The sequence below is a fragment of the Dysidea avara genome, chromosome 15 (assembly GCF_963678975.1).
Source record: "Dysidea avara chromosome 15, odDysAvar1.4, whole genome shotgun sequence".
Taxonomy (NCBI): Eukaryota; Metazoa; Porifera; class Demospongiae; order Dictyoceratida; family Dysideidae; genus Dysidea; species Dysidea avara.
In genome coordinates, this window is record NC_089286.1 from 8,513,363 (window position 1) to 8,526,741 (window position 13,379).

Sequence of the window (13,379 nt, forward strand, 5' to 3'; positions counted from 1 at the left end):
GTAAAAGAGTGTTTTATTAATCATAAAGCAGTGATCAGTTATGTGGTAGATACAGCAGTAAAATGATTGTTATTGCTGGGGTCTGCTGCTTGGTGTGTCTCACTAGCTAGTAGCCGTCGTTCCCTTCTTCTTTGAGGTAAATTACAAAGTTCTTCAATGGTAGTATATTTGTATCTGACATATTCAATCTCTTCACCTGACTAATCTTTCTTCTCTTTGTTCAGAAGTTTCGTGATTTCTTCTTGTTCTATACTGTACCCTCTACTTTGTCTTTCTTCTTGTTCCATTCATGACACAACAAATATCCACCACATGGAATATCAATAATTACGTAGTGTAGTTTTGTGTACTGGTTCACTGTATGAGCATCTTGCTAGTATGGAGCTTTCCATAATGCTCGAATGGTCAAGTGCTGTAGTAGTCTTGAGAGCCACACCCTCCCCCTAAGTGCTGTATTTGCATACACAAGTGTAGGCAGCACTTTAAGTGTTATTGGGGCACGAGTCCCACGCTAACAAGAAAACTCCTGAAACTTATATGGTCAACCATTTATGATAATCAACAAAAAGCCCCACACTAGTGAGAAAACTCTGAAGACTCGTACAGTCCATGCCCCAACATGCCTCCCTTGTACATATACACATGCCATGGTGCTTTATGTATTAAAAAATAAAAATCTTGCATAACGTGCTATGGCCATGTTATCTATACAACAGCCATTATACAGTTTTCATGCAAGGTATACCGTATAGTGGAAAATTTTGGCGAATTGGTCTTAAACAGAAATTGGCAGATAATAGTTTGGTGAATGGATCACATGTATACTCCCACGCAAATTAGACAACAGCGCGAGCTCAAGACGAGGTTGCGATATCTACGCCGGGACTAAGTAGCTACAGGGTAAATGCACAGCTTATATGTTAATGCTTCACTAGGCAAAATTGACACACTGTTATCATGTTTATTCTGTGAACTGTATATAGCTAGCCTACTATAGCTATTTGATCAGCAACACTGATGCCGTCACATCAGTCACATGATTCCTCACAAGACACTACACGTTTTGCTGCTTGATAGAATAACTGATGGAGTACATATTTGCTGTTCAATCGAAGGTCCGAGGTTATTATGTTTACTGTGCCATTTGGGATGCTGCGATCGATGGAGAAGCTCTTCACTGTAAAAGGGAAGTGGGAAATGCCTATGATACATTTGCAGTCGCTGTGAAAAAAAAAAGAGTAATAAAGAGGGCTTTAAGCAAGGAATATGACATTGAACTCGTCTATATCGAAATCCCTCTACAAAGTTTAGATAGCAGTCAAACTGCCTCTGCTAAAGGTCGACAAATCAAACAAGAAGTTCAGGAGCCGAAGCAGATGAATAATCAAGACGATCAAGTCCAGCACCAAATAATCATTGATGGAATTGATGAAGTAGGTAAAGCAGAAAATCAAATGGACACCACAGAAGACCACCCAATGCCTCCAGCTGCCAAAAGATGCAAGTTACCTAATAAGGAAGTGCAAGATATTATTATGGGGCAATGAATTGTCTGATATCCATGTTAATTTGGCACAGAATTTGTTAAAGGCACAGTTTCCCCAGTTGAAAGGATTAAAGTTGACCCCTTTGCAATGTAGAAATTTTGAGCAGGTATTCACAGAAGATGAGACCACCAATAAGCTCCAAATAATTCACTGCAGTAATCGACACCACTGGATTGTAGCAACTACTGTAAAGTGTGATCAAGGCGAAGGTGGCCTAGGTCCTCGCCAATCAGTAAAGGTCTACCCCTTTTCTTAGGAACTAATTCTTGAATTACACTATCTGACTCTTCATTATTGCTATCAGGTGAATGTGATTTGTGTGCTGCTTCTTTAACTTGGTCTTTGACTTTGTCTCGGTATAAGTCTTTACATCGTTGAACTGTGGTTTCCTTCAGAGGGGAAGACTCTGGTATCGATTGGCATAGTAACGTATAGCATCAGTTGTACCAATTTCTGCTGCTTTCCTGCCGATTTCAAACCTCTGTGCAGGGTCTAGTATTGTGTATGAGCCATGAGTGTCTGAGGCAGTACCACTTTCTAACAGTTTGCTAACACAAGCATTCGCGGACAAAATCCCCGAAGATGGTACCCTCAAGCTCAACGGACCATTTGGATTAAGTAAAAGCAGCTTTGCTTTCTTCTTCAATGTAAAGTATTGAAGCAGTGCCATCAATAATAAAGTGGATTGTAGCAATCGAGACTGTAATGCGTGTGGGCATGAATGACCTGTCAGCTTAACTATATTATCCTAAAACCACGTATCAATAGAAAGTTGTTGAATGGAATACTTGGGGAAGGCTGAATAACCGCTGTAACGATATTCACTCACCGATTATGAAGTGGTGGAGAACAGTGTCTGGTGTTTTTATTTTAAAAAAATGGCGAATAAAATTTTGGCGATTCCATGCAATCTCGCCAAATTTTCCAAATTTTTCTTCCACCAAAATTTTCCGCTATACAGTAATTGAAGAAGGATGATAATCCCTTCATTTTAAACATTGGATTTTAATTGTTCCAACTGCTGACAGAGCATTTAAGTTTAATAATACTGTTAAAGCATATACAGCAGCAATAAACACTATTTACTACACTCCAACTGTTCTAGCAGTCTAGAAACTTAAATGACAGTCCAGCACAAGTACGGTACAGTTGTTAGCTACATAACATACAACTCCACTTTCTCAACAGCAACGTCTTCATCAGATGTAAGTTCATTAAGACAAATACGAACTTCAAAGTTCTCGGCCACTGCTACTGGTAGCTTCCTATAGAACCATGGCATACCTACTTGAGCACAACAACCATTACCACTAGTACAGCCATGGCCGTCCCACAAAGGATCCGACAAGTAGAAAGGAACAGCAACATATGTCCCCACATCTCCAGACTCACAGTAGTAGTGATTCCCTACAAAGGCAGGTGGAGAGGGACCAGGATGAGTGGAACATGGACAGTTCCACTTTGGATAGTTACCATCATCACTCAAGCCAATGGCATAGGTCCACACATGTTTACGTGGTGATCCTAAAGTAATGGAAATACCATCAAAATAAAACCCATAAACAGACTCCGTTGAGCGTGAAAATCCATAGTGTTACCCTTCTGATAGGCCTTAGCTTGTCCACAGATGTGTTCATAGCTAACACCATCAACACTGAAATCAGCAGAATTACATTTAGGGCCATTTCCCAAGCATAGTCTTCTTAGACTAGTAATCTTATGCCATGTTCCTGGACAGATATCATCTCGAGTCATGTCCACATCAACAACTTGCATCCATCCTCCTCCAACACCATCACACTTTAGCTTCATGTTACATGTCACCTTAAACTTTCCTTCATCAGTCTTGATCCAGTACTGTCCAACACTTCCCCTACTAGTAGGATTACGATGGTATATCTCATTACAACTACTAGCAGGATTAGCTTCACTAATACCAACAGTTACATCTTCATTAGCAGCTAAGCCAGTAGCAAATAACAACAGGAGGATAATGTACTTCATCATTACAACTGTACTCGAACACTGTTCATGGTAAGTAATCAGTTGTGAGCCTATTTATAGTCACACTTTAGTGATGTAATGTACTAAATATAGTTCAATGATCTAATTTTTAGTAACACTGTATTAATGGTAATAGGCTTTTCAACAATATGCTTAACATAGTATCACTTTTAACTCTTCTCCTTAAAACACCGCACAATTTACACCCCTGTGTTAAACCATCTTAGCATGGCAAAGGAATGTCACAATTGTGAAACGTATATACCATTTTATTCTAAATGACATCAGCATTCTGAAAATCTAAATTGAAATCCCGTGTATATAAGTTATGCCACTATATGGTGGCTTATTCAGATACAATATATGCGTTTTGTAAAGTTTTGTGTGGCTTTAAGGGTTACAGAGCATAATGTTTGCAAACTACACATTTCACAATATAAGAAACATTAGGCTTCATTTCAGGCCTAACAAAGTGACGTCAAGCAGTAAAGAAAATTAAGCTTGTAGTTGTTAGCCATAGTCAAGCTACAGTACCTCATGAACATACGTATGCATTCCTTTAAAAAGAATTGGATACAAAATACCACGTACTTATAGTGTGGCTTCACTGCAATTCCCCTACCATTCAGTCCTAGTCATCAAACTAGCTATAGGATAGTTGTTTTGGACTAGCATAGCTATGCCATAAAGAAAATAGTGATTTATCACTTTACAAAAAGTATATAATATCATGTTTCTGAATACATACAAGGTACATACTTGAACATGCACTTGTAAAGATGCTCCTCGATTCCCAAAAGTAAAACACATACTTTCACTGTGTTTCCCAGAGGTTTAAAAAACTAGCTTTAGCCCCAAAAGATTGAATATTATAATGATCTTGATCATATTGTAGCAATGCTAACAAGTAAAAGTTTTTATGGAAAACTTTGTACACACTCAGTACTGAAATCAGAGTCAATACAAACAGCTGTGTATGTCCATGTGGAGGAAGACAATACAATCCAGGGGAAGAAAGAATTCTCCTATGTATGTAGTCACTGTAGTGTGTAAATGTACTGCTATTGATGATGTGTGCTTGGATGTATAGATGGTTTAGCAAACATGCTTAATTCATGCATTGTCAATCAGTGTCTTCACTGGAAATTCTGTTATTCACAATAACTGCTGTTACTGAATTACACTAAACTGAAACATATCACCTCTTGTACCAGTAATGATAAGAGTATAAAAAAAGAGCATCCATAACACATTTATGACAAACATGACATTGAGTAATTAGAAAGTTGTTTTCAACTTAGCTCAGGATATTGGTGTACGGTAGAATACCACAGCATATCACATGACAGTTGGTCTTCTTCACAGATCTGTGCAGGTATATGCTTTTGAGAATACTTAAAAGCACTAGCAAAGTTGTTGAAGTCATTCAAGAGCCAACCCTTTAAGGGTGGTAGCGGGTTTTTGAATCTGCACAAATGCTGTTCTTTTTACCTTTGGTACAGGAAAAAAAGGAAGTTTCAGGAATCTAAACTACTGCTTCAAAGATTGACCTAACTTTCTACTATACAGAGAACAAAGTATAAGATTGTACCTTGTTTCATTCACACACTATAGTTCCTCAAAGTTAATCCATACATTTTTCTTATTCTGAGATACTGGCTGCTTGCACAGGCATCAAATTTGCTGTGAAGATTCTTCAATAAACTTGTGGAAATTTAGTGTATGGATTTGTCTTTGCACTTCTTCTTTCTTGAGTTATAAAACAAAGAGCGAGTGCCCACAAGCAAACTTAGATTTCTGGGCCTTGTAACTTCGTGCTGGATAACAACAATTATAATTCCATGCGCTAAAAGTTTGCAAATTCATCACTGATGGTCCATCAAAAGTTTGGTAGAGATCTGACTATCGTGTGTTCCAGAACATTACCTTTTACAATGCAGTGTAGAACTTGCGCACTCCGACCAGTTATTACAACAAATTCCAATAAACCACAAATGCCAACTTTATCAAATAACAAGCTATAAATGAAGTTCTGAACAAAAGAAAAGCTCTTGTTCCTTTTCTTTGTGCACTGGGACACCTTCCTGTTGCTTGTGGAGTCGCCATGCCTGCTCTTCGATAGGCCTTCTATAGCAGTCGGTGTCTTGCAATGGGTGATTAATCCAGCTGGAACATTGTCACTACCTAAAAACAGGTGTACAAATACAAATGTAACTTATCAGCATACACTATCACTCAAGAAAACACAGGAAGAACGTGTGTTGGCTACAAACAGTGTCTTCAAAACTAACACTTACTTTCAGGCTAATTCAATCTCTTGTCACTCTTGGTCACCCAGACGATCATTTTCGTGATGGTTTTCAAATGAAACAAGTCTAGTTTCTTTGGCGCAAAACACAGCTGCCTAGCACAGATACTTTGAGCATACGGAATGTAGCCAATTATGATGTAACAGCCGTGGGTTGTCCCTTGAATGGCTTCAAAAACCCGCTAGCACCCTTAAAGGTAGTGGTCAAACAATGGTCACTTAGTATTGTAATTAACTTTTTTGAAATGCCGTATCTTTATCTCTACACAGAGTTCAGGGGAATTCAACCAGAGATAACAACAAGGTGATCCTGTTGTGTAAAGAAAACCATTTAATCTTCAGTGCTGTGTTATAGCACGCGCCTGGTTCACTGAAATTGTTTTCATAAAAGTGTGTGTGTGTGTGTGTGTGCGTGCATGTGTACCTATCTATATTTGTCCGTACACACCCACATGAGCAAAATCATCAAATAATGGTAAAGCAGCTTTTACGTTAAGAAGTAAAAGCGAAAGGAAGTCTGTATTAAACTTCTGCACAGGTAAACTTTGCTTTGAGGTGGTTTCTTTTTGGCGGTCTGAAATACTGGTGTGGCGACTCTCCTCAGACTTTGTGAATTACCTTCCCTTCGGGGTTGTACAGGCATTTAACAACTGAAAAACGGTGGTGCAAGCCTCGTAGACTACTAGGAATAGCCTATCCCTTTGAGCTGAAAGGGGGCGTATCCCTTATATACACGAACGAAAATAAAGAACAACTTTGAGGTTTTGTTGAGAGAACTTGTGGGGGAAAAAACATGATAGTCAAACTATAAAACAGTTCAGAAGATACTTCTGTGTGTAATACGTTGGTAAAAGTGGTTTGTTTAACAAACGCTTCCTTAGCATTGCATAGCAATGTAATTAAAAGAATTACAAAAATTTCATGAATTACAAAATACGAAAATTACGTACTAATAATAATGTATTATTGCACAACCAAAACCCCTATTTGTTATAACAATAAAATAATAATACACAGTTGGTTAATTCCAGATGAGTTAGCTAGCTGGATGGAATCTGGTTTTTAGAAGTAGCACAACATCAACTTGTTATGTATATCGTCAACACTGGCACTACAGAATATACAGCACTCACACTTAGCTAGGAAAAAGCAGCTCTATTGTTAAAACACCTAAACACAGCGTGATGGATATACACGAGAGCATTCATTAAACTGTTCACGACTAGCCTTCAAATTTTGGTCTAAAAAAAAACAAACTTAGCAAGCGTAGTGGTAGAATGGGCTCTCGATTGTGTCAGTTACATCTTGTTACATAATCAATGCAAATTTTACAGTGGCATGTACAACACAGCATTCTGTCTATTCTACAAGAGCTTGGACTGAGGGGTTGCTACAATGTATTAGTATATATTATCATACAGGGGTGTAGCCTCAGCAAAAGGTGTTGTGAGGTGTTCTGATTGTTCAAGGGGACGTGGCCCATTGCAATTGTTTTATATCAGCTGCTACCCAATACTACAGTACATTCTAATAGAGGAAGAAAAGGCCAGATGGGAGGAGTACTATGGTACCTTTACAGAATTATTTCCAGGAAATTGTTTCCAGGAATTACAACTATACTTTAATCCAGTTATTCACATATACCTACTACTATAAGTGTATAATGCATGTAGCAAGCATTGCTCTCAGAAACTTCTTCTTTACTTTGATGTAATTTGGTTCCAATATATTATCAAGCCATACCTTATATAGAAGACTATCATGTGATGCATCATTTCTAACTGCACTTGAAGCACTAACCTTGCCTGATTTACAGTAACACTTCAGTGATGAAATGTACTTTAGCTTGATGATGTAATATTTAGTAAGATGCAATCAGTTTTACAACATATTAGGTTAACTAGTGTTGAGAAGAGTAGAAAAGCCACTGTCATGACAGATGTGATAATAGTGTTACTATTACATGGATTATAGTGGCAAATTGTTGACATGTGAGATTTGACAGATTCCAGCGACAACATCTCAATTTTCAACATTTTAAATACCCATGTAAGATCAGAGAATTTATGATGTTAGCACTTCAGGTACTATAGGAACATTGTATGAAAGATCACCATTCACTCCTGGGGCTGGTTATACAGTATACCTCTCAATCACTGTTATTCGTGTTGTCAGTTTTAGTCAGAGAACAAGAAAGGTTGATGGCTTGACTTACTCTACTCTTCATTGTTATCCTTACTACAGTCAGTAAGGTAACATCACTTCACTGTTCTGATACCAGCTAGTGGTGATGATGACCTCCAACAAGTCACTACTCTACAATACTGCCTGGTTGATAACTGCACCACCAAGAGGATCGAACAATATTGTCTACACTACCGATAGTCTCATTATTACTACCCCAACAGATGGCCACACTTCTATGGTGATTGCCAAACAACAAAATGAGCTACGTATCTTGTACTAAGCCTAGTAGCATGCTTTTGCAGTACCGAATGCAAGAAGTCCAACTTGTACTGGCAATGATTGGTCCTGCAATGGTGTTGGTAATGAGTGCGTTCATACATTTGATGGTTAAGGAGCTCCGAATGGTCACCGGAAAGTTGTTAATAGCATATAAATTTGTTGTTGTGTACTAACACTGCCACCACACCTTTGTAAACATCACAAAACCTAGTTACACTTGACTCACTTGTATTTTGCTATTCCATAACCATTACTTTTAAGGCGACAGGGTTAGCTGTTGAAGTGCTAGATACATGTATATTACATCAAGCTGTAAACACCATGTGTTGTAGCAATAAGTTGAGGAGGGTGACACCAGAAGACAGAAAGCTCTACCTCAGATATTACATGATTTATGTTCTTGGTACAATTATGATTGCTTTGTTCTTTGTCATAAGCTTTGATGTGGCATCGGGCAACTACAAACATTTACTCCTACCAGATGGTCATTGCGCTTATGTAGCTGAACCCTATGGTACAGTACAGATTATACTTGGCATGGTTGGTATCAACAAGATTGCTCAACTTATGTTGTTTATTGCTTATCCTTACTATATATAGCAGATGAACAAGGATATCAGCAACCTCCCCATCTTGGATAAACAGCAGTCTCTTTTGCACAAGATTGGTTTCACCATGGAGGCAGTGGTTGGCTTACATTTACCATGTACACAGTTAATGGTATAGTCACCATTGAGCTAGCACTCTTTGCTACGCTCACTTCTTCACACAACAATGTCTCATCGTGGCCATTATTTATGTGTTTTAAGACAATGTGTCAAAAGAATGAGCTGCTGGACTGCACTAACTGAACTACAAACTAAACTATACATTATGTACATAGCTGCTACTAGACTGCAAATTTGTGTGTGTTATTGTTTTATCATTATTATACTTATACATGTATTTCTATACACAGCAGGTCAATTCCAGTAAAGCTGGCAATTAATATAACTTTACATACATATCTACCAGCATATGAACATAACAAATTATACATTTTGTTTAAATGCATGTAGCAAATGCAGCAAATAAAACAAAAACAAAACTAAACATAATGGTACATTATAAAATCATTGGGGAAAGCTTGAGCAAGCCCCACACTAGCGAGTCAGTGGTACATGTATCTTGTTTATGGACAATTACAAGAAAACATGGATAACTTACATATAACACAGACAATAACCGACAAAATTTACTGATGTTCCATATAAGGCTGGTATGCATGTTCATAACACGAACAATAACCGGCATAATTTACTGATGCTTCATATATGGCTGGTACATACGTTTACGACGCGAACAATAACTAGACTGTTTTACTGGCGTGTTCCTTATTTTTGTGTATCATCCAAATGGACGACACAGATGATAGAGTCTGTAGGCATCACAGAGAACTTCACAGATTGCAAATGGAAAGAAATGGAATTGAGAAAAGCAGGGAATGTGACAGACATAAACAACAGAATACCAGAACAAGCGGTGCTACACAAGACAACAACACAAGAGGATAACTCAACAAAGATACAGAATATACACACAGCTAAACATTAAACAGAGTGGTCAAGGTTAACCTCTGCCAAGCGCAGTTCAGCAGAGGTATACTGGGGCCCAACAGTCCTGCTTCCCCAGATAACCAAGATGGCAGAATGGAAGTAAGGAGAATGAGATGACACAGCAGGAATGGGTCATGGGTAAGAAATGGTAAGAAATTTGTCAGTTTGTTATTGTGGTGAGAAATGGTGGGTAAACGCTGCTCTAGTCTTGCAACTGTGGTCAGGCAGGCAGGCAGGCAGGCAGGCAGGCAGGCAGGCAGGCAGGCAGGCAGGCAGGCAGGCAGGCAGGCAGGCAGGCAGGCAGGCAGGCAGGCAGGCAGGCAGGCAGGCAGGCAGGCAGGCAGGCAGGCAGGCAGGCAGGCAGGCAGGCAGGCAGGCAGGCAGGCAGGCAGGCAGGCAGGCAGGCAGGCAGGCAGGCAGGCAGGGAGACGAAAATCCGAGCATCAGTGATTTAAAAAAAAATTTCTATATCTGGTCGCCTGTAAGTTTAAAATGCTGTATTTGATGTTAGATGGACTAATATTATTCCATTAAGGTGATTTTCGTCACATAAGATGCCTCTAGAAGATTTTTAAAGGCAGAATTTTAGGCGGTTCACATCACTTTAGGGGCGATCTCTACTTAAACAGTACTATACCATACTGGTTGATGTTACACAGGATGAAGAGCTGGTATGGCAATACAACCATGAACATTATAAAGAAAATACATATTGCTGTACTTTGAACAGTTTATAATTGGAGTCTCAGAAGAAGACACTTGACTATACATGCACACATATAGACAAATACAAATTATTACTCTTGTCTCTACACACAATTGTGTGGCAACATCCTAACTGACCTAATCCCTTCTTAGACTATAAAATTAACACATGTACTTCCTCCATGGCCAAAAGTAATGTTCTGCTATAGTCACCACATATGGTGTGAGAAACAAGATTACTTACCATGCCACGGTCATCAGTTTAGCGCATACTAAATGTACACGTAGAGTGAAACACATACTAAATTATTCGTAAAGCGATTCGTTGCTGAAGAATTTTTGCTCAGCAATACAGCTATGTGGCTACTAACACATCAAGTTCTTGCTGTTTCATTAGTCCGTTAATTCGTTACACAGCATCCAAAGTATCTCATCGTAGCCAAGTCACTTCACGTTCCCATGGTATTATATTGTATAACTACTCATTTGTGATCTTGTCCATGGAGCAGTGAGTACAACTAGAAGCAACACATACATACACAGTTCTTACCTTACTGACTCACTGCTCTGCTGTTTATCGTGTTAATAATACATGTGTGTATCCTCGTGTAGAGATCGGAGTGCATGCAACATTATTATACACTGACAAAACAAAAGATGAGCAGGCTCCAAAGCCATTTGCAGGGCCTATAATGTAAAACAAAAATGGCAAAGCTAAAAAAAAAAGAGTGCAACCTTCAAGAAAAATGTGCAGCCAAATAAGAAACCACTAGAAATGACATAGTCATTACAGACATTTCCAGGCCGCCACCTTTGACATTTATTAAAAAAACAAATACTTCATTGAAGTATGTCTCTATTGTAGCATACTATTCTGAGCTATACACAGCAACATTCACAGTCTGCAACACTAATCCTATTGCATATTGTATCAGTAAATCAATCATTCACATCTACAGCATAGCAAAGAATAGCAGTACAAAATTGTGACTGTTGCATTAGAGAGGTTGTGCCACGGTACAGTTAAGAAAGTTCACTGTATTTCGTGGAAGATAATTAAACCCACAGAAGTAGCAAGTATAATACAGAATGGATTGTGTTTATGTTCACATGTATTACATATGATTTAAATTATTACTTCAATCATATACAATTACAACTGTATTAAGGGAGCACCATATGTCTACCATTTGATACATATGAACAAAACATTTTACAGCATGTTAGATGCACTAGTATGTTCACATGCACATATGACATGCACACACACACACACGCACGCACGCATGCACACACACACACACGCACGTACGTACACACTATTTTCCATTCTTATACATGTTGTATGGACACAGATATGTGCACACTACATACCAAATGTGAGTCCAGCACTGTGACGTTGAGTAAGGTTATTGATCAACGCTAGTTTATCCTGAACACTTAGGCTATCATATTTACCGAGGTACCGCTGCATTTGCACCAGGTAAAGGTGCTTCGTCAGCTTTGATACCTGCAAAACAAACACATTATAATATAGGACAAGATACGTGACCAAAATGTGTTATATTATAAGGGTAACATTTGTTACAACTGTTATCCTCGATAGGTAAAAAGACAAATGCATGAATTAAATAAAATATATAATAGTACTAGTATATACTAGTGTAAGAGGCAGTGGCGGATCCAGGATGGGGCATTTGGGGCAAATGCCCCCCCCCCCCCCCCCCCCTTCAAGAAATTGCATACAAGATCGAGATACTCTAATAGAGCAGTCAATTACTCTAATAAAGCAGTCACAATGTACAATGTTCATGAGGCAGTGTAGCTTACGTATGAAGCTATAAATAGGATTTTATTTTACATAACAGACGTGATATAGTTGGTAAGGATAACTAGCTATTATTGTTGTGACTTTTTTTTTTTTTTTTTTGGTCTTCAACTGGTTTTCAGCAAGTTTTTTTTGGTCCTCAACTGTTTTTTCAGAAAGGTGCCCCCCTCTTTCCAAACTCTGGATCCGCCCCTGAGAGGTGAAACAGTGTAACAAGTGAAACAAGTATTTATAGGTACTAATAGTATAACAGGTACAGCATAACAGAGATACAAGTAGTAGTCGCACTAGTGTAACAATGTAACCACTGTAACTGTTGTTACACAATATTTACAATGATTTTTGGTCCCATATCTTGCCACATTTGCTATCTTACCACATTTGTATACAAACACACAAACAAACAGTGACAGTTGGCATAGCCTTTGGCAAAATTCAGAGAATTTATTCATTTGTTTATTTATTATTGATACTATGTAGACCTCCATTAGGGATAAAACACAGATACACACAAGAAAACACACATAAGCACAAAGCATACAACATTTTAGTCTATAGCTGGGATAATACAAAAATAGTCCACAATTCTTTTCTTAAAGTCATCTATATTGCTTGCTTCAATTGCGGTAGCTGGGATTTTAGTTAGACTAACAACACATGCATTGTATTTGTGAATGATACTACTGCCACTACCAAACAATATTATGAGCACTGGCAAAACGAACTAAATCTAACATCAATCAATGCACATGGCATAAGTACTGTATGTAATTGGTACTCACATTCTGTGAAATTTCTTGGTCGGTACAGTCATAGTCAACTTGTTCAGCTGCCACTGTCTCCTCCACAAATTTCATGTACTAAGAGATGAGAGAGCAGCTACTAGCAAGTCACAACACTGTACACGTGTACTGTTGTTCTCTCTT

General features: G+C 38.4%; 1 protein-coding gene across 1 annotated transcript in view; it reads right to left on the reverse strand.

The window, feature by feature from the left end:
• The window catches only part of LOC136246128 (N-alpha-acetyltransferase 25, NatB auxiliary subunit-like), an 89,255-nt gene that overhangs the window by 69,477 nt on the left and 6,399 nt on the right, over window positions 1-13,379 (reverse strand). Inside the window, exons 8-9 of the mRNA XM_066037585.1 lie at window positions 13,236-13,313; window positions 12,000-12,135 (exon numbers count right to left, since the gene is read on the reverse strand). Coding sequence (XP_065893657.1) covers window positions 12,000-12,135; window positions 13,236-13,313 — 214 coding nt within the window. The remainder of the gene's footprint in view (window positions 1-11,999; window positions 12,136-13,235; window positions 13,314-13,379) is intronic.